The 23,001-nt window shown below is 42.7% G+C and overlaps 1 protein-coding gene and 1 long non-coding RNA gene across 8 annotated transcripts in view; both read left to right on the forward strand.

Moving 5' to 3' along the window:
- Nucleotides 1–23,001, forward strand: part of cblb (Cbl proto-oncogene B, E3 ubiquitin protein ligase) — a 168,869-nt gene that overhangs the window by 89,915 nt on the left and 55,953 nt on the right. For 5 of the 7 annotated variants that reach the window (XM_085469607.1, XM_085469608.1, XM_085469606.1 and 2 more), the window contains 2 exons: nt 3,974–4,351; nt 8,566–8,657. In XM_085469607.1, the coding sequence (XP_085325733.1) occupies nt 3,974–4,351; nt 8,566–8,657 (470 nt within the window). The other 2 variants (XM_085469612.1, XM_085469610.1) reach the window with 2 other exon arrangements.
- LOC146699758 (uncharacterized) lies at nt 17,917–22,072 on the forward strand. The gene is made up of 2 exons (XR_014922458.1): nt 17,917–20,717; nt 21,384–22,072. It is a non-coding gene; the product is annotated as an uncharacterized LOC146699758 (long non-coding RNA).

Genomic DNA, 23,001 nt, shown 5'->3' on the forward strand with positions numbered 1-23,001 from the left:
TGGGAACTGTCCGATCGTTATCGAATAAAATCGACGAGCTCTCAGCACTGGTACGGAGTCAGAGGGAATACCGAGAGTGTAGCCTGATTTGTTTCACCGAATCATGGATGCACCAGGACATTCCCGATGAGAATGCTTCCGTGGAAGGCTTCCACACTGTTCGCGCGGACAGGGACAGCATCGCTAGCGGTAAGCGGAAAGGAGGTGGGCTTGCTGTTTTAGTTAACAACCGGTGGTGTAACCCTGCCAACATAACAATCAAAGAAAGGATTTGTTGCCCGGACATTGAACTGTGTGCTGTTGGACTCAGGCTGTATTATTTACCCAGGGAATTCTCTCACGTCATCTTGGTGGCTGTTTATGTTCCTCCCTCTGCTAACCCCACAGCTGCATGTGACACTATCCACTCTGCCATAGCCCGGTTACAGACTCAGCACCCGAGTGCCTTTATTGTGATCTCGGGTGACTTCAACCATGTATCACTGGACAATACACTAACAACATTCAGACAATATGTGGACTGTCCCACCAGGGGAGAAAAAATTCTAGACCTACTGTATGCTAATGTCAAAAATGCATACAGCTCCTCCTCCCTCCCCCCACTTGGTAGGTCAGATCATAACCCGATTCACCTCATCCCCCGCTATGTGCCAATTGTGAGGAGGGAACCTGTGACCATGAGGACTGTTAGGAGGTGGTCAGAGGAGGCCTTAGCGGAACTACAGGGCTGTTTCGAGGTGACCAACTGGGAAACACTCTGCGAGCCTCACGCCGAGGACATCAATGGGCTTCCTGAGTGTATCACAGACTACATAACTTTCTGCACCGACTCCATTGTTCCAGCTCAGACTGTTCTTCATAACCCCTAACCCTTCTCATCCCAGAAGAACCCAACTGTGAGATTCCAGACACCCCTCCCCCACCCATCACCTTCACTCAAGAGATGCAAATGAGGAGACTTCACTCAGGCAAGTCTGCTGGACCAGACGGAGTGAGTCCCCTCGTCCTCAAGACCTGTGCCCCCCAGCTGTGTGGAGTCTTTCATAAACTGTTTATGCTGAGTCTGAGTCTGCAGAGGGTCCCAGTGATGTGGAAGACATCATGCCTCGTCCCTGTACCAAAGACACCACGTCCCAGTGGCCCCCAGGATTACAGGCCCGTGGCACTGACCTCTCACATCATGAAGACCCTGGAAAGGCTCATCCTGGACCAGCTGCGACCCATAGTAAGACCACATCTGCATCCCCTTCAGTTCGCTTATCAGCCTCGTCTCGGAACTGAGGACGCCATCATCTACCTGCTCAATCGTGTCTACACCCATCTGGACCAGCCGGCGAGCACTGTGAGGGTCATGTTTTTTGACTTTTCTAGTGCTTTCAATACCATCAGGCCGACCCTCCTGGGTGATAAGTTAGCAGCGATGCAGGTGGATGCTTCTCTGGTGTCCTGGATTGTTGATTACCTGACAGGAAGACCACAATATGTACGTCTCCCACAGTGTGTGTCTGACAAGGTAATCAGCAACACAGGGGCACCACAGGGGACTGTCCTCTCCCCCTTCCTCTTCACCCTCTACACCACAGACTTCAGCCACTGCACAGAGACCTGCCATCTTCAGAAGTTTTCTGATGACTCTGCGGTGGTTGGATGCATCAGCAGGGATGATGAGACAGAGTACCGGGCTGTGGTCGACTCCTTTGTCACGTGGTGTGAGCAGAATCATCTGCAGCTCAACGTGGCAAAGACCAAGGAACTGATCGTGGACTTCAGGAAGACCAGGAAACACTTGACCCCTGTTTCAATCCAGGGGGTCAGTGTTGACATTGTGGAGGACTATAAATACCTTGGAGTACACATTGACAATAAACTGGACTGGGCTAAAAACACCACAACACTTTACAGGAAGGGCCAGAGTCGTCTCTATTTTTTGAGGCGACTGAGGTCTTTCAACATCTGCCAGAAAATGCTCAGGATTTTCTATGAGTCTGTTGTGGCCAGTGCGATCCTCTATGCTGTTGCATGCTGGGGAGCAGGCTGAGGGTAGCAGATGCCAACAGACTTAATAAACTAATCCGTAAGGCCAGTAATGTTGTGGGGATGGAGCTGGACTCCCTCAAGGTGGTGTCGGAGAGGCGGATGCTGTCCAAGATAAAGACAATGTTGGATAACACCTCCCACCCACTCCATGACATGCTGGTCAGTCACAGGAGCACGTTCAGTGAGAGACTGAGATTACCGAAAAGCACCACTGAAACGACACAGGAAATCTTTCCTGCCTGTGGCCATCTCCCTGTACAACGCATGCACTTAACACACTGGTTACTGCTACAACTACACATGTTTCTTTTCCAGCTATTTATTAAGGAGTGACTTATGTATATGTATATATATGTATATATTGTACTATTCTTAGTTAGCGTATTGTCTGTCTTGTTAATGTTGGTTTATGTTGGTTTATAATAGAGCACTGTAACAAAAAATAATTTCCCCCAGGGATCAATAAAGTATTCTGATTCTGATTCTGATATAAAAAGGCACTGTTTTTGTCCGCTAGAGTGGGATTTTCACGGCACATTCTGCACTAAATCTCTGTGCATTCATCATTTGTTTGAAGCCAGCTCACCTCCTGCAACCACTTTTCCGAGAATACGTGCTTCTTTTGTGGTTCGGACTCCTTCTGACATTTCTTTGGAGGTGGAGGAACACCAAAGTAATTGCGTAAAGGAGCTTGCTTCTTCGACATCTTTAAGAGTTCTAAATAAATGTCTGTTCTCCTCCAGAAAATCTTATGTACGCAAACACGCGTTGCAACTTCTTATCTTGTGCGCGTTTTTTATTTTGACAGTGAATGCGCACCTGCGGACCACTTATGTGCACCCCTGGTTATTTAGCTTGTCATATTGCAGCCACAGAAATTCTTTTGTCCATGAAACCATAAAGCTGCACTTTCTTTTTGCCTTATAGTCTGATTTGTCATAACTTTTCCGTTTTGTGGTAAGCTTTTCTTTGGCTGTCACTTCTTCACCCTGACCTGTCTTATTTGGCTCAGCAGAACTAAAATATATATCCTGCTGCTTTTACACACGCACTCACATAACGCTCAGCGATTCTCTGCGTGATCAACCTCTCACATGTTTAAGCTTGCTGCGGGAGATTTCACTTGTCATGTTTGCATAGTAAGCTAACGATTAATAAGACGATATCAGAGGAATTGGTGCGCAAATTATCGTCACCAATCAGTGCTATCGCTCTCTATACACAGTTCGCACGATTGCAAAGTGAAAGCAAAAAACAAGCGCAAATTCAAACGCGATTTCAATATGTCACATATTGACAGTGGCTCACCGATGCCAATGACATAATTACCCAGCTACATTTCCGAAAGAATGCAAAAGCATTGACATATATTTTTCCTTCCTACGATAGCCCGACGGGCAGGGCAGAGATAGATTTTGGTAGCCCGACTGGAAAAATCGCTAGCCGTTGGGCTAGCGATTTTGCGAGCCCTGCTAAACCATGTTCTTTTAAGTAGAAAAATGCTTTTTTTCTGGCAACCCTTTTAATCCAAGGCACAGTCATACTTGTTCAGTCTTTTGCAAACTGAACTTTAACATTTAACTAATAATAACAGAGTCCTGTAGAGTCTGAGATTTGGCTCTTGGGTTTTCTGTATTTTCTCTGAGCATTTTACAGAGGTAAATTTATGGAGATTTTTACTCCTGGGAAGATTATGGCATTGTGTTAGCACACACCTGAAAGTGTGAATAGTTATCTGTCTCTCTGTGTTGGCCCTGCGATCTGTTCAGAGTGTACCCTTCCTGTTGCCCTATGGTAGCTGGGAGAGGCTCCAGTTTCCCCATGAAGAGAATGGATGGACGACCAGATTAATTAAAAGAATTTAAAAAAATGTAAATCCAGGTATCAAATTAGTTGTCTCATTTAATTGAACAACTTTATCTTTCTACCCCTTTAGTCTTCACCAGGCATATCTAGGAAGCAAGACAAGCCTCTTCCAGCCCCACCTCCTCCACAGAGGGACCCACCACCACCTCCTCCTCCCGAGCGTCCTCCTCCTGTCCCCCCTGAATCACACCACTCTTCGCTCCCCAGTTCCTCGTACATGTCCTCTTCTTCTACAGGCATGCTGTCAGAATTCCAAATTTCCTCTGAGACTTGGTGCTCCAAAGACAGCCATTTGACAGATGCACACAAGACTGGAGGGGAACACCAACTCCAGCTGGGACCCACTGTGCCTTGTCACTTGCACCGAAGACCACTCAGTTGTCCATCTGTGGAATTTGTGAGGTTACATCAAAGGTTGGACGGGGCAGGAAATTCAGAGAGCTCCAAGGTAAAGATTACGTGTCTTTTAAATATTTAAAATGATAAGCCAGTACTGGACTGTATTTTTTTGAATTTACTAAGTAAAAGAAAGGATAAACTCTCACAATTCTGGGAGGAAGAATCCTAACTGTGACTTTGTTTAGTCTCTTCATTCTGCCCCGTGAGGTTCGATGTGTCCAGAACTGTGGGATGGGTTTGTCATGGTTCTTTGACCCAATGTTTTGTTTGTGTGGACTTTTGAAGCTTGTTTATTATCACTGTTGTATTCTTAAAGACTGATTTATTTTTCTTAGTTTAGTTTCCATGTGCTTATGAGTTTCTGATTATTGTTTTACCTCAGGGATTCATGTTAGTTTGGATTTTTTAGTTTTCTTTAGCATTTCCCCTTTTGTCTTACCCTCTGTCCTTGTTTATTACCCTTCAGTAGGGCTGCCACAAACGATTATTTTGATAGTCAACTAGTCACCGATTATTTTTGCGATTAGTCGACTAATCAGATCATGCATCCATTAGACGTACAGCTTATTGCACCAGCATGCATCTGCTCTTATATAACTATCATTAGCTTACAGCTTTAAGTGTTTAAGGTATGTGCTAACTAAAAATAAAGACAAGATGATAGTTTATTAAATTTTAATGAAATTTGCAGATTGTTTCGGTGAAGTTTAATAAACTCCTTGCTATCTAAAATATAACAGGACACCGGAGTATATTCTCCAGCATCTCACACTTCTGATAATCAGTTGTCTGCTTGACGTTTATTCAGCTGTGTAAAAACTATAACTTTAATCTCAGCCAAACCGATTTACTCAGGAACAAATAAAATACAAAAAAAAAAAAAAAAGCCAAACAATAACATTTTTAAGTTATCTAAGTGACCTATATATGTTTAACCTGAGTAGCGAAAGTCCACGGTGGGTTTGAAAACGATTTGCAGGGAGTCCGGTGTTCTCACGGGCTCTAGTGAGCCTTGCTCCCGGCTAGCTATCGAGCTAGTGGGTAACAGACATCTCCGAAAACGTCGGGGCACTTTTGAAAATATGTGGTGTCTTGATAAACTGAGCAGATATTTGAGGTTTACACAGTTACATTCTCGCTACAGACTGGCGACCTGTCCAGCGTGTACCCCGCCTCTCGCCCTATGACAGCTGGGATAGGCTCCAGCCCCCCCCCCCCCCCCCCCCCCCCCCCGCGACCCTGAAAAGGAGAAGCGGAAACAAATGGATGGATGGATGGATGGGTTTATTTTGTGACCCAGAAAGAATAATAAGAGTTATATTAAAACTAACTAGCTGCCGCCATTGTTGGAAACTGAGCTGGGCTGCGCTATGAATTCTGGGACACAGCTTCTTCTTCGGGTTTTAACGGCAGCTGGCATCCTTGTACATACACTGCTGCCATCTTCTGTTTCAGTCCGTTATTACACTCTTAAATTCTACTACTTATTCCTGCGTCTTTTGTGATCTTACAAAGCTTCAAACGACGCGTCGACTATTAAATCGTAATCGTGACTAGTCGACTAACCGTGGCAGCCCTACCCTTCAGTGTCTCTTTCTCTCTCTATCTACATCTGTGTCACTTCATCTCTCTCTCATCCCAGTCAGACCTCGGTGTTCTGTCTCCCTTCCCATGTTCTTCTCTGTATTTTATCCTTTGCCTCCCCAGTTTGTTATGTGTTTCCATGTTTGTTAACCCTCAGGTTTCTTCAGGTTCCATGGGCTCTGTTGCTAGCATGTCACGGTTTAGTTTCTCTGTTTTAGTTCCCCATTCCGTTTTGTTTTTTTATTTTTGTACCATTCAACAATCAGCCTTAATAAACGGCTCACCTCCAGTTAACTCCTTCCTGCCTCCCAGTGTTTGCATTTAGGTCCTCACTTCAAGCTTCCCTGAGTCTGTACACCTTGAGACCTTAATAGGATTACATGGCTCTGTAGCGTGCCGCTGTGTTAAACTATGTAAATGTGAGCATGTCACTGAATTTGCAGCTAAAAAAAGAACTTCAATATATGTGTATTTTGGAGTGGTGTATAATAAAAAGTCTGACCATAATATGGTAATGCCATATTAATTTCAAGGCTTTCATAACATGTTTTAGATCAAAAGGTAAATCATATAAAATACTTATTATTAAATTACATTAATATTTAAAAATACAAATATAAAAGGTTTATTTCACAAGCCAATAAAAATTTACATGGGCCATTCCACTGACCTGAGGGTTGTAAGGTTGGACACTGATTTATTATTAATACTACCACGTCATAATGTCTGTTTTCGGCAGCACAACACTTGCCTCCTCATGTCAGAAAGCCTTCCAAGAAGAAAGTTTTTTTTTATGCCTTAGTTTAGATTGTATGTATATTATTTTATTTGACTTTGACTGTACTTTAGATTATTTATATATTTTTGCATTTAAAAATGTTTTCTTTAAAAGCTTAAATTTCAATATGGCACGTACAAACAATCACAGCATTTAGTTGTTGTTTTTTGACAGATATTGTATGCAGCTAAACTTTAAAACATTGCAGTTTCTAAAATGGAAACCAATGGGTTAGGGTTAGGTTTCATTCTAAAAGACCAGTGTTTTTTCTCGTTTTAATATTTATTATTACTTGTTAACAAGACAAAAGTACTTCTTGCAAAATTACTTGGTTAATCAATGGAATAATTGATAGATTATACTAAAATAATAGGTCGCTGCAGCCCTAGGTTACTCTAACATTTGGTTAAATCTTTTCTTGAGGACTATAATGGTAAATCTAAATATTTTTGGAGATTCTCTAACATTTCTCTTAGACCCAGTGTCAGATCAAAATTTTGACCATTACAAAAATAAATGTTATCTTAACAGCCTCCATTGGACGTTCTATCTCACTTAACTAAGATGGGGAATACTCTAAGATTGCTCGAAAGTTTGTAATAAGCACAAGCTTAACAAGCATCATGATCACTGATCAGTTTACTTTTTATTAAACACAAACTTTTCCTGGACTGCCGTTGGTGGATTCATGGATGTAGTCACTAGTCATTGGGCTCCTTCCTTCCGCTTAGTGTATAGCTTCAGGTTGCTGGACCCTCCATGCATGGTCAGTAGTTTTCTTGTCTTGATGTCAGTGGCTTCTATCTCCTCCTTTGGCCAGCTTATTATCTCAGAAAGGTATCTGACAATTGGCAGGGCATAGGTGTTGATTCCTTAGATGTTGTTCTTCCCATTCAGCTGACTCCTCGGGACTTGCCTTACTCTCTGCAGGTACTTGGTGGGTGCAGCTTTCCAAACAGCCTGTGGGAACACCTCTCAGCTGTTGTTTTGGCCCTCTGGTGTTTCTACCTCTTCCTTTCTATGCCCCTTTCATGTTTAAAACTGTGTGCCCATTCATCTTAGCTTCCCTTCTGGGGATCCTTGGGGATCAGGACTATCCGGCCTTCAGTTAGCCATTCCATTCCATTGGTAGCTGGTTCATTTGTACTGCCAAGTGGAATGTAGTTAGCCAGTAGGCATGAATCATGTTAGGGCCTGGTGCTGTCCAACTCTTCCTGCTTGAGTCTCTGGATGTCTGTCACTTTGACGTCACTGGATCCTGATCAAAACCGTATTTGTTTCAATTTTGAAAATAAAGTTAATTAACTATTAGGAACTATTGTTTCCTGTGTAAAAGTGGAAATGCTGACAACTGACATTCGACTTTTGTAATGCTGAAGAAATCAATAGATTAATGGGACAGCAGAGGCTTCTGAACATGTCTTTGAATTCTCTGGTTTTAAAGATTTCTTCTGTCCTAGGGGGCACTGCTTTTACATTATTGCAAGTAATAATAATAATAATTCTCAAAAAGTAATTCATCTTTCTCAGAACACTTTTTCAGTGACTGTAGGAAACATTATTTGAAAAAACAGTTTTTACCCCATAGCAATAAAATGCTGATGGGGTAAGCAACGCATGATTTTGATATTTATGCTACAGGTGAATCTACTAAAAATCTATGAGGATTTTGAATCAGGGTCTATTTTGGGAATGATATAACTCAAGAAGGAAGTCCCCTTGGATTTTCAAATTTATACCATAAATGTATCTACTTGCAATGACAGCTGCCAATATTTTTACAAAAGGTTTTTTTTTTCATCATTAAGGATGGGTTCTTCTACATGAAAGATATTTTGATTTATTTCTGATTGCCACATCACAGATACCACATCCATTTTCTCTTTTGTGTGTCTGTGCAGCCCTTCTGTAATGGCGAGCAAGTCAGTGATGAGTACGACATCGTTCCCTCACGGCAGTTGCCAACTCAGTCCAAACTTTGTAGTAGCCACAAGTGAGTATCACATCTCACACACACACACACACACACACACACACACACACACACACACACACACACACATAAATATTTATCTAGCTGGATATGAACAAATATTCCCAGAAAATATCCTGGAAATTTCTGGTTAATCTGCATTTTTAAGTCAGTTTTGATGCTGCTCTAAAACTGTAGATTAACCAGCCTTTGACAAGGCTGTGTCTCAGATTTTGAGTCAAGATTGTGTGCTTTTAAAAAGCTGTATCTGAGAAACTACATGACTTGTGTTTTACCTTATTTTCAGCAAGTGAGCTTTACATGTATGGATTTGAAGTAGATAAAGTGCTTAAAGTGTAAAACACTGTATACATGGACAAATGGGACAACTGTAAAATGCCTTGAGTGGTCAGTAAGATTAAGAGTGCTCTAATACATGTATAAACAAAATCTCTCTACTCGCCATGTGGGCTGTTTTTATTCTTTAACCACTTAAGCCCCACGCCCCCGGTACCGGGGGCAAAAAGGAGATCACGTCAGTGTTGCCAACTTAACGACTTTGTCGCTGTATTTAGCGAGTTTTCAGACCCCCTTAGCGACTTTTTTTCTAAAAAGCAACCAGCGACAAATCTGGCGACTTTTTCTGGTGTTATTGGAGACTTATTTATGACGACTTTTTGACGTGAAAGTGCGTATCGCTCCTACTCTCAACAAGCAGCGTGTGCTGCCGTGGGCACCTCGCCCGTGCCAAAGCGCTCACGGGTGGAGGATAGTCCTCCCCCAGCTGCTATCAGGACAGGAGACGTCCACGCCTATGAGTCCAAACTGCAAATGAATCGCGCATGAGCGAAGCCACTGCTCCCGCACTGACTGTAACGCAGTGGAATTGAACTCAGGACCTTCTTGCTGTGCGGCAACAGTGCTAACCACCGTGCCACCGTGCTGCCTCGTTATAGTACTGAGTTAATAATTCAGACAGTTCTTTACTCACAAGTTTATAAAATTCAGAAGGGAGTCCATCCAAACCAGTTGATTAATTACTGATTCCACTTCCTCTCTTTTAATTTCCCCAACCGAGGTCTCATAAGTGACAGAATTTAATAGTTCAACTTCACTTAGAAGATTGTTAACAGTGTCACTATGGGTGAAATATCTCCGAACAATAGTCCCTAATAACTTCTAACTTCTAATCTTTTCCCTTCTTCTTTGAAAACTGACTTTCCATGTTTGTCCTTAATTGAGACAATGAAATCATTTCCACATTTCTTTTGATTATTTAAATGGTAAATGGTAAATGGCCTGTATTTATATATAGCGCTTTTACTAGTCCCTAAGAACCCCAAAGCGCTTTACATATCCAGTCATCCACCCATTCACACATACATTCACACACTGGTGATGGCAAGCTACATTGTAGCCACAGCCACCCTGGGGCGCACTGACAGATTAGAATCATATAATCGCTATTCCCATGAAATTCAGTACATTTCAACATATTAAATAAAACTTCTCTGTTGACTCGATCAATGCTCTCCTTAAGAGACATCCTTTGATTTTCTTCCTCTTCTTGTTTCTCCTTCTTATTTCTTAAATATATATATATATATCTACTTACATCTTCATTGTATTTCATATTCTTAGCATGATTTAATTATCTCGCAAAGTTCTGAGAAAGAGGCAGTAAAAATCTGAAGATGTAATATTTTCTTAATTTCAGATTTAACTTCGGGCACAAGCAAACCCGTCTGGTAACAAAGATGTATTCAGTTTCCAATAGTTCAAAAATTTGTGGGAGCAACAGGATATTGTTGCCATAACCACCATGTGATCAGAAAAGTCTGGGGGTTTTTTTGTTTTTGTTTTTGTTTTTTGGGTTTTTTTTGTTGTCCCGTTTGGATCTTTAGCCATCAGAATTGTTGTCTTAAGGCCACGAAAGATGCCAAGCGGATTTATTTTACCAAGTGGATCATCATGGCCTTGCCATATTGGTCCATTTGATTGACCTTTATTATAATTATGTATTTATTTTATTTTCGGTTGCTACAAACGGGACAGACATGACTGGGGATAGGACAGGGAGAAAGAATGAAAGAAAGAGAGGGAGAGAAAGAAAAACAGAGGGGAGAAGAGACGGTGAGAAAGGGGGGAAGAAAGAAAGAAAAACAAACAAAACACCTGGATCACCTGTATGGAGAAAAAAAACAAGAGAAAGCAAAAAAAAAAAAAGAGCAACATAATAAATACAGCACTATCACAATAAACTAGCTAGCAGTAGATAACAGTAGATACTAAATATTAAACGCTATTGTGCAGCACGCAAGATACACAGCGCACAATGTGCTTTGAGGCAGCAGCCAAGAAAGGTGTAGTCTGCGTCTGTGAACACCCGTGTCTACACCTGTGTGCACACCTGTGTGGATCAGCATGCTTGTATTCCAAAGGTTTCTCCATGTAACGATCTGTTAGGGAGTGTGGCGAGCCACAGCCCCATCCCCCAGGGTATGAAGCAGGTATGGAGGAGATCCAGGCCCCAGACATCCAGAGGTCCCAGAGTACAAGGACCCGAGGAGGACCACCAAAAAGGGGGGGAACCGTGCCACCCTCATGGGAAGAGCTGAGTAGAGCCCCAAACGAGAGGTCACCCAGCAGCTACGGAGCAGAGGCCAGAGGAGGTTCCAGCAGTGGCGTGCCCGCGGGCTCTGCCGGCAGCCAGCTGTGTCAGAGAGGACCGAGCTTCAGGTCCAGAGGCCAGAGGCCTGAAGGCATCCCCCCCCCCGGAAGGGGCCCAGCCGAGCCACAGGTGCCAGGCTCCGCCAATCGGCCACCAGGAGTGAGCCGGTACATACATGAGCGCTCAGCCCCAGTCGACAAGAACCACCAACACACCAACGTCTGAGGGCATCAGCCAGCGGCAGGGAGTGTGGTGAGGGGAGATAGGCCTCCGTACTTAGGAGGGCCTGAGATGTACCCAGAGAGGTTGAGTCTAACACCCAACCTGACATATAGACACAGACGAACAGGCGCACGCGGACACAAACGTGCATTCCCACCCCCATATACACAACCAAATACTTGGCACTCACCCAACGTGTAGACAGACACAAATAGACACTGCAGAGACAGTCACACTCCCCAAACATACTCTATATCCCAGGTCCAGGTACCCCCGCCCCCGGAGGGGCAAGCCACACCTAGACCCAGGAGATGTTACCCTTCTCTCTGTGGTGGAGGCAAGCGGACCACCTGCTTATCTGCAGTAGCAGGGAGGCCCCCGCATCCCAGACCCCAGTCTGACGGCCAGCACCTCCTCCCAGCCCCCCAGCCCTGACGGCTAACAGAACCAGGGTGAGTGAAGACCCCAAACCTCCCTACCCCCGCTCATATGTAGTGTTGCTGTGTGCTGTTCTAAAGTGCATTTAAAACATCAGAGAGCAGCACGGCTCCTCCCGAAAACCCTTAGTGTCTATATGCATTTAAAATTGAGGGTAGGGCACGGTGGTTAGCACTGTTGCCGCACAGCAAGAAGGTCCTGAGTTCAATTCCACCATCAGGCCGGGGTCTTTCTGTGTGGAGTTTGCATGTTCTCCCCGTGTCTGCGTGGGTTCCCTCCGGGTACTCCGGCTTCCTCCCACCGTCCAAAGACATGCAGTTTGTGGGGATAGGTTAATTGGATAAATCCAAATTGCCACTAGGTGTAAATGTGCGAGTGAATGTGAGTATGAATGGTTGTCTGTCCTTGTGTGTTAGCCCTGCGACAGACTGGCGACCTGTCCAGGGTGTACCCTGCCTCTCGCCCTATGACAGCTGGGATTGGCTCCAGCACCCCCTGCGACCCTGAAAAGGATAAGCGGTAGCGAATGGATGGATGGATGGATGGATGGATGGTAGGGCACCAGCGCCAGAGGTGGTTTGGAATACACCGACCATCCTCTGGATGCTGTAAAACGTGCCCACCCCCAAGGCCCTATATGTATGTGTTATGTGAGAGTGTGAGTAATGTGGATGTCTAGGTTGCAGAATAAAATTGAGGCACAGGCGGCCAGAAGGGGACAGAGGGGGAGTGCCTTCCCTGCACCCTGGTGACATACCTGCACCTCAAGCCCTTGGTGTGTGGGTGGGTGTGGTAGAGCGGGAATAGGGAGGCAGCTGAGGATGGGGAGGGAAGAAAGGGAGGGGCAAGTGGCCCCTCCCTGGGGCCAGCTCCCCCGCTGACCCCAGTAGGCACCCCCACACTCTGGAACCCACCAGGGCAAGAGGGCCCAGGCCCATCCGGACCAGGGCCCGCAGCAGCAGCACCGCCCAGCCCCACAGAGTCCGGGGCAGCCCACCCAACTCCACCCCAGAGAAAACTGCACCCACCCCATCATCCAATCATCTCCCAAACTACACAAGACAATAGACACCCAGGTTGAGTTCATTCTCTACCTCTCCTATATCTCTCCCCCACCTGCAGAGTGAGCTCCTGTAGAGAGACTACCTGCAAAGATATAACAACCTCCCCACCAGTTAGAGAGCCCCCAAGTTGGGCCGATGCACCAGAGGTCCCCTGCACTGGGGCTGAGCCCCCCTGCACCCACCCGCCCACAGCTCCGGTGACACAACAGCCAGGACCCAAGCCCCCAAGGCCCAGCCAGCACCCCAGACCGGGGGCAGAGCGCACCCAGACCCCCAAGCCTCCACGCCCATCCCGGACCCGCCCAGGGGCAGCCAGGCTACCAGGCCAGTAACCAACATCCGCCAGCACAGACCCTCCCCCATCTCCGCTGTACGCAGCCACAAGGAAAACACCATCCACCAGAGCCCCTAACCAGGTCATGGCCACATCCCCCGGGTTAGGCCCTCCAGGGAAAACGTCCCTAGGGACTCCCCAGACGCCCTAAGGCCGTCCTCAAAGGAGCTTGCAAAGAAAAGCGTCTGGACTTCTTTAAGTTGCTTGAAGACGTTTCACCTCTCATCCGAGAAGCTTCTTCAGTTCTAAGGTCAAATGGTGGAGACTCCCAGATATAAACCTAGTGGGAGTAACCCCCCACAGAGGGACAAAAGGACCCCCTGATGATCCTCTAATCGCCTGAGCCAAGGTGTGAAACTGGGTGTGGGTCCCAATCAGCCAGAGTTTCGGGTGTGTTCATTATGAAACCTGGCCCCACCTTATCATGTGAATTCCTGAGGTCAGATGGCCCAGGATGTGAGTGGGCGTTAAGGCGTCTGGGAAGGGATCTCAAAACTGGATTATAGATGGCAGAGAGTTGGTGTCGTAAACCCCCACCTCTGTTCAAAGATGGTCGCTCACAGTGGACATAGATGGCTTCTTTCACTCCTCTTTCAAACCATCTGTCCTCTCTGTCCAAAATGTCAACATTGGCATCCTCGAAAGAGTGTCCTTTATCCTTAAGATGCAGATGGACTGCTGAGTCTTGTGGCTCTTCTGTGTTGTGCTATGCGCTTGTGAAGTGGCTGTTTGGTCTCTCCAATGTAGAGGTCTGAGCATTCCTCGCTGCACTGTACAGCATACACCACATTGTTAAGTTTGTGTTTTGGCGTTTTGCCGTCCCCACCCCCATATCAACCACAATAGTGAAGGCAGGACCAAACCATGACCCCCCACCCCCACTAGGTGATGAAGCCGATCAAAGGAACCCAAAGAGATTGATCAAATGTGATGGCAGAGGCTGTATCAAGACTAATGTGATCTATTAGATGGTTTTTATATTGGTCAGAATTAAGATTATTTTTATTTTTCCAGTTAATGAGGACCATTTTCTTGGCAATGCATAGGGCCGTAAAAACAACTTTATTTCTGCAGTGACCTCATCCAAGTTGCCCAGCAAGCATACTAAAGGGGAGGCTGGAATGTTACGTTTCAGACACTTTGATAAGTTTTCACATATCTCACGCCAAAACTGCTGAACTGGTGGACAGAACCAAAGAGCGTGGATGTAATTGTCTGGTGTATTTGCTGTGCAGTGTGAGCAGTTGTTGGAAGGCGTATAGCCCATCTTGAACATCCTATGACCAGTATAGTGCACTCTATGTAATATTTTGTATTGTATTAATTGCAAACTGGGATTTCTGATCCATTGAAAGGTTTTTAAGCATATCTGAGACCAAAGGTTTTGGTCTAAGCTGATCGATAAATCTGCTTCCCATTTTGCAATAGGAAGGGATATTGATTCATCTATTTTAGAAAGTGTTCTGTATATTTTAGACAATAATTTGGGGGGTTTTAGACTAAAAAAATTGTACCACACTTGGTGGTGTTTGTAATTCAGCTTCACTGGGATTAAATTTCTTTTTTACTATGGATTTAATTTGTTGATATTCCAAAAATCGTTTCTTGGTGATCCCATATTGTGTAACTACTCTGTCAAATGAAATAAAGTCTGTTCCTTCCAATATATGTTCCAAGTATTTAATTCATTTGCAACTCCAATCTGGAAAGTTGATCATATTATTGTTTTGTAATATGTCCGGATTGTTCCAGATAGGTGTACGTTTTCATGGGATTAATGAAGACCCTGTCATTTTTAGAAACTCTCACCATGCTGTCAGAGAAGAGCTGATGTTGCTGCTTTTAAAGCATTCATGTCGTTTGATGTTTGAGCTGATAAATGGTAGGTCTGAAATTTGTAGGTTATTACATAGTGCCTGTTCTACATCTATCCAAGGTTCATCTAAGAGGGTGTGTTTAAACCATGTAGCAGTGATGGTAAATTTGATTCTTTTTACTGAATCGAGTGTTAATGAGTCACTCACCAAAGTGAATCGGGTGTTTTGAGTCATTTGATTCACTGAGTCAGTTGACCAGAGAGTGCAAAAATTTTACATTTTCACTCAAACTTAATTTGTTTCCCTTTTCATGTAAATCCCACTGCTAAGATGAATGATTAAAAAAAAACCAAAACTATTTTATAGAGAAAAAAAGAGCAAAAACATTTCTAAAATTAAGCAATTTCCTATCAAAATTGCTTAATAAACATTTATTTTGTTTATTTGTATTTTATTAGTATTTTCCTTAAGTGTGTCAAATATATATTTTCTCATCTAAATGTCCACTGCGCTGTGAGCCAGGGGGCGGCCTTAACATTGGTTGCCAACCAAGAAGAAGAAGAAGCTGTGAGCCAGCACAGGAGGGAGGGGGTGAGTGAGTGATTCGTTCGTTCGCTCTATGATTCAGCACAGGAGGGAGTGATTCGCTTACGATTCAGCACAGGAGGGAGGGGGTTAGTGAGTCCTGAGTGATTCGTTCGCTCTTTGATTTGCAGAGGAGGGAGGGGGTTAGTGAGTGAGTGAGTGATTCGTTCGCTCTATGATTCAGCACAGGAGGGAGGGGGTGAGCGAGTCCTGAGTGATTCGCTTATGCTTACGATTCAGCACAGGAAGGGAGGGGGTGAGTAGCTCAAATGTGTTGTTAGCATGTTAGCAGCGCGATGCTACTCTGAACTGAGGAGCTATTTTCTTGATGTGAGCTTCTACTCAGGGTTTTTTCTTCCAGTTCAGAGCAGAAATGCTTTTGTTACGAAACTGGCTGTTGTTTTTCCCCCCCACAATTTTAATTATTAGCTAAATATATTTCTACTAATGGAATTAGTTTGCTAACAGCAACAGGGATGAGTCAGTGAGTCAGTTGGGCTTGTGAATCATGATTCACGAGTCAGTAAAGTGATTCTCGAGTATTGAACGATCGAACATCACTACCATGTAGAGATGAACTGAAGCCTGTTGGCTAAAAAATAGTGATTAAAGTTAGGCAGATCTAATCCTCCTTTATCCTTGGTCTTTTGTAGTGTTTTTAAGCTGATACATTGGGGTTTATCTTTCCAAAGGAATTTAGAAATATACGAGTCTAGAGATCTGAACCAATCTTGTGATGGCTTATTTGGGATCATTGAAAATAAATAGTTTATTTTTGGCAAGACTATCATTTTTATAGCGGCAACCCTTCCCATGAGTGATATGGATAAAGATTTCCATCTAACCAGATCGCCTTCTACTGTCTTTAAACGTGGGATATGGTTTAATTTAGTGAATTCTGAAAGCTTAGGAGAGACATTAATACCTAAATATTTTATATTTCCAGATTGCAGTAGGGAAGGAGAAGAATTATGGAAGGAGCAATTAATCGGAAGAACTGTAGATTTTGACCAGTTAATTGAATAATCTGAGACACTTGAGAAAGAATTTATCAATGCAAGTACCCCAGAGAGATTGGTTTGTGAATGTTGGAGAAAAAGTAACACATCATCCGCATAAAGGCTGATTTTATGTTCTACATTCTTACATTTTATGCCCTTAATTGTTGTAGCCTGTCTAATTGCTGCTGCTAGTGGCTCAATAAAAATTGCAAACAGTGAAGGGGAGAGTTGGCATCCCTGTCTGGTGCCCCTCAGGAGAGAGAAGCTGGAGGATGTTTGGTCATTTGTTCTGACACAAGCTGTTGGGGAGTTATATAATATTTTTAACCAGTTTATGAAAGAGGATCCAAAACCAAATTTGTGTAAAGTTGCAAATAGAAATTTCCAGTTAACTCTGTCAAATGCTTTTTCCGCATCTAAAGAAAATATTATGGTTTCAATGTTTTTACTGCATGAGTAGTCTATTAAATTAAGTAATCTATGTGTATTTGTTGATGAGTTCCTACCTTTTATGAAACCAGTTTGGTCAGGATGAATTAAAAGGGGGGTTATTTTCTCTAATCTTTTTGAGAGAGCTTTGCAGATTATTTTAAGGTCTACATTAATAAGGGATATTGGACAATAGCTTGAAGGAAATACAGGGTCTTTGCCTGGTTTTAGTAAGAGACTGATATTTGCAGAGTTCATATTTGGTGGTAGTCTACCATTTTCTTTGATTTCCTGCAACATCCTGTGAAAAACTGGTGCCAGAATCGTCCAGAATTCTTTGTAAAAATCTGTTGGAAAACCGTCTGGACCTGGAGCCTTATTATTGGGCATACTTATCAGAGCTTCCTGGAGTTCACCTGGCGTCAGTGGCGAATCCAGTGCCGTTGCTTGGGTGTCTAATAATTTTGGAAGAGTTATGTTGTCGAGAAATTGATCAATTTCATTTTTAGATGGGTTTATTTGTGGTGTATATAAAGTTTCATAGAAATCCCTAAAAAATTTGTTTATTTTTTTAAGATCATATATTGTATTCCCAGATAAATCTTTAACAGCACATATAGTTGTTTTTTCTTTATTGAGTTTTAACTGGTTAGCAAGAAATTGTCCGGATTTGTTACCGTGTTCATAATTTTGCAGACAAAGTCTTTGTACTAAGAATTTAGTCTTTTTATTAATAATTTCATTTAATTCTAGTTTTGTCTTGCATATTTTGTTTAATATTTCTTGATCTTGGTGTGACACAAAGGCTTTTTCTAAGAATTTGATGTTTTTTTCTAGTTCCTGAATATTTTTGTTTTCTTCTTTCTTCTTATGTGATGAGAAAGAGATTATTTTACCTCTCATCACGGCTTGCCCTGCTTCCCAGAGGACAGATGCTGATGTTCCAGGAATGTCATTAAAGCCTAAATATAGAGTCCATTCTTTTTTATTAAAGTATTTGATAAACTCTTCGTCTTTGAGCAGTGATGTATTAAATCTCCAGTTTTTACTTGGTGTAGTATTATTCTTCTGTATTAGTGTTAAAGATACAGGAGCATGATCGCTGACAGCTATAGGATGAATCTCAGTGTCTGAAATGTTACTCAGCAGTGAGCTGCTGACCAGAAAATAATCCAGACGAGAGTAGGAGTGATGAACATGTGAGAAGAAAGAATATTCCTTTCTGTTGGGGTGAAGGGATGAAAAGTCTGTTAAGAATGTGTCATATTTAAGACTTTGAATGTTAGATGATATGTAAAGTCTATCAATCCTTGTTTTGGTTAATGAGTCGAACCTAGTGTAATGTATGGTATGGGGATGCAAGACTCTGTACAGATCACTAAGTGCTGCTTCCTTACAAATTTGAACCAACAATTTACTTTCTCGAGATTCTCTAACCTCAACATTGGATATCCTGTCAGTTGCTTCAGTGGCTCCACATAAAAAATCTCCACATAAAAAATATTAAAACCAATCTCTAACAAATACTTCATTTTTTTTCAGCAATTGCATCTTTTTCGTTCGATCGGGTGCGTTATATACATTAATAATATGCAACTTTTGCCCGTAATAACAGCAATCAACAAGGAGGAGTTGTCCCGGTATTATGTCTCTTCTTTTGATTATATTCACTGTATCCTTTTTGAAGAAAATACCCACTCCGTCAGAGCTGTCTTCCCCCATTGATATTATTGAATGGCCAGGGTTCCACACTTTATTTAATTCATTTATATCTGCATGTATTTTTAATCTCATCTCTTGAAGGCACAACATATCATAGTGTAGCCGTTTTAAGAAATCAGCCTTCGTTCCTCTGCTCTTTTCTGTTCTATCTTGCCATGTCCAGATGTTTGCCATCAAGGAATTGTTAGCCAAATGGCTGAGAAATTTGCATACCATGTTTACACTAGTTACTTTTAATCAGATCAGGGCTATAGAAAAGTTTGAAAGTCAGCAATTCATATACACCTTTCCTGTGTTTGTGATGTTTGGAGAGTCATGTAAATTTATGTCATCTGTGAAACAATTAGAAAAGTCACACCAATGACCACCTTAACTTAAAAAACACACTGAACTTTTCAGGCAAAACTGCCTGACTGTTTTATCAGGTGTTTTCTGCGTTCCATCGCTGATCCCCTCGTAGGTGACACAGAGCCTCGCTCTGCAAGTCACTAAGTTGGGAGCTTGTCACGCCCTTGTTGGAGGAGGGTGCTTTTTCACCCCTCACTCTCGCGTTCCAACGCAGCTGTAGGATGAAAGGGCAGAGCACGCCATACACCCTTGTCGTCTTCCTCAGCGTCTAACGTAGGGATCTTTCTTAACCTTTGTGGTTATTGCTGTGGCTCTGGAATTTTCTCGTTATGACTACTGTGACCCCAAACGACAGGACTCTTGACCTTAACCGCTGTCTGGGTTGTCAGCTTTACGTGGACTGGTCCCTGCTTCCTGCTGGTTCTCTGAAGATTTCTGATCAGCACCCAGTCTCAGTCTGGAGATTCTACCCTTCAGATGATTTCTTCCAGCAATACTCTGGCTACTGCAGCTGTATGTCCTTACTAGAAGGAAAAACTTCTAACCATTTTGAAAGCATCCAGCAGCAGCATTTTACTTTCTGTTCAGTGAACTTCACATGTGGGTTATCAAAAGCTTATCTGTACTAGTGATGTTCAATACTCGAAAATAACTTTACTGGCTCGTGAATCATGATTCACAAGCCCAACTGACTCACTGACTCATTCCTGTTGCTGTTAGCAAACTAATTTCAATAGTAGAAATATATCTAGCTTATAATTAAAATTGTGTGGGGAAACAAACAACAGCCAGTTTCTTAACAAAAACATTTCTGCTCTGAACTGGAAGAAAAAACCCTGAGTAGAAAGCTCACATCAAGACAATAGCTCCTCAGTTCACAGTAGAATCGCTCTGCTAACATGCTAACAGCACATTTGAGTTACTCACCCCCTCCCTTCCTGTGCTGAATCGTAGGGTAATCAATCACTCAGGACTCACTCACCCCTCCCTTCCTGTGCTGAATCACTCAGGACTCACTGTCACTACCCGATCCGTACCGGAAACCCAATCGATACCCCGCATGCGCGAAAGGTGTCTACTTCCGGTCGAAGCATTTTATGATAGTTACAGGTCAGAGTATCTGTTAAGATGTTAAGAATAACAAGTATCTACGATGGCCCTGAGAGGCCAAACGGACTGCAACTTCAGAAAACACTTGCAAAAAGAAAAATGCTGCAAAAAGATAAACGCTGCAAAAAGAAAAATGCTGCAAAAAGAAAAACGCTGCAAAAAGAAAAACGCTGCAAAAGCACACACAACACAACGGAAATAGGAAAAAAGACAACGGAAATGTATCTGGGGAGACAGTAACCGGACGGACCAGTTGCACAAACCAAAACATGCTAACAAGTGCACTGGGACTGGGAGACACTTCAAAGAAGCTGAGCGGCCAAAGAGTAAACTTTCAAAAGTAAGTTCTGAATATTATGTCACTTATTTATGTGCAAATGTTTAATAATGAGGAACATTAAAACATTACTGTTGGCCACATGCCGGCAAAGTTATGTGACATTAGCGATGTTTGTACTTTCAGCATTTACTTTGTTTTAAAGCCTTTACTTTATACGCTGTTAGATAGTCGACCTTAATCTTACAGAGAATCTGATGATTTTGTGGATAATTAAAGTCAGTCATATATCCAAAAACACAACAAGCTGAAAGTCAGTGATGCTGTTTGGTTTGCAGTCCTGAATATCACGGCACAAGCAGGATTCACTGCACTGTTAATGTTAGCTATGTTATATTGTTGCCTCTGTTCGGTGGTGTCGAGCCAAACGGACTTTAACGTGTGTTTGAACGAGCTGACGGTTCACTCGTTAAGCTGAAAGAAAGATGCTTTAATCACAGGAGTCACACATGTGTCCACTGTACCATCTGGGAACTCTTCTTGTTTAGCACTCGTAATAACACAAACACTAAATCCTCCTTCTCTTGTGTTGTTTTTGTAGCAGTGTATACACCTGAGACTGTCACCTGTCTGTCTGTCCTGCACTCTCTCTCTTTTTCTTTCTCTCTGATTGTGGAATAAAAGTATGAACATGTATTTATAAGTTACACTTGTGTCTGAATCCTGCAGCTTATCTCACATTTGATTTCCATGTGTGACAACTGCAAGTGTCCAGAGTGAGGACAGACTGAGGGACCCACTGCTGCACATCATCTGTGAGGCTTTGCACCCCTGATGATCCACCAGGACAAACTCAGCAGTGTGTGAGGAAGAGGAGGAGGAAGAGCCAGCAGTAGCTGACAGATGGAGAGAATAGACAGACTGTTCCCTGTTTGTGAAATACTGCTAGAAAAGTTTAAAATCACTAACTGTCTGTCCTGAATCAGTCTTATTAGGTAATGTTCAAATAATTGTATCAGTGTGGGAGAAAGTACTCAGGGCCTTCAGGTTACACACTATGAAAGGCAGCAACAAGTTTAATATTCAGAAACCTAAAGTATGTATCAGCAGCAGAATGGAGCTAAAAATAAATGTTTGTTTCAGTTCTATGAAGCTTTGAGTATTTTGGATTAGTAGCACTGCTGTGTTTGTTGCATCATATTGCTGTAATTGTTTATTTGCTTTATATATTCTGAGGTAAGTTAATCTATAGTGTTACATCATATTTTATAAGGATGTTATGTGTTTGTATACTTTCTGCCCAGTTTGACCCATTTAGCAGAAGTCAGCCTGTTTAAGGCTCTGATATCTATTCTGTATGACTTAAAAGAAGTTATGACATGTTCTGATTTTCTCACCCAATAAAGAAATATTTAATATATCAGTCTACTCTTCATTTTATCAGAAACAGTTATCACAGCTCGTACATTTTCTTTTTACACATATATGTAAGCATTGAGCCAAATTTAGTAATGCCAGCATACTGAAGGAACAACATTTGTCTCTTATATATAATACATCTGTCAAAGATACTTGAGTGTCTTTGAGTGAAGATTTAAGGTGATAGGACATATAAATAGCTGCAACTTGAATCTTTACTGAAGCTCAGTGTTTGGCACAGAGTTCATGTTCACTGCTGTAATAACTAATCAGAATCAGAATACTTTATTGATCCCTGGGGGAAATTATTTTTTGTTACAGTGCTCTATTATAAACCAACATAAACCAACATTAAGACAAGACAGACAATACGCTAACTAAGAATAGTACAATATATACACATAAGTCACTCCTTAATAAATAGCTGGAAAAGAAACATGTGTAGTTGTAGCAGTAACCAGTGTGTTAAGTGGATGCATTGTACAGGGAGATGGCCACAGGCAGGAAAGATTTCCTGTGTCGTTCAATGGTGCTTTTCGGTATTCTCAGTCTCTCACTGAACGTGCTCCTGTGACTGACCAGCATGTCATGGAGTGGGTGGGAGGTGTTATCCAACATTGTCTTTATCTTGGACAGCATCCGCCTCTCCGACACCACCTTGAGAGCTCCATCCCCACAACATTACTGGCCTTACGGATTTGTTTATTAAGTCTGTTGGCATCTGCTACCCTCAGCCTGCTCCCCCAGCATGCAGCAGCATAGAGGATCACACTGGCCACAACAGAAGATTCTGAGCATTTTCTGGCAGATGTTGAAAGACCTCAGTCGCCTCAAAAAAAAAAAAAAAAAGACGACTCTGACCCTTCCTGCAAAGTGTTGTGGTGTTTTTTTTTTTTAGCCCAGTTCAGTTTATTGTCAATGTGTACTC

The sequence above is a fragment of the Copadichromis virginalis genome, linkage group LG10 (genome assembly GCF_057382275.1).
Source record: "Copadichromis virginalis isolate Kocher_CV1m ecotype Utaka linkage group LG10, C_Virginalis_male_GT1.1, whole genome shotgun sequence".
Classification (NCBI taxonomy): Eukaryota; Metazoa; Chordata; class Actinopteri; order Cichliformes; family Cichlidae; genus Copadichromis; species Copadichromis virginalis.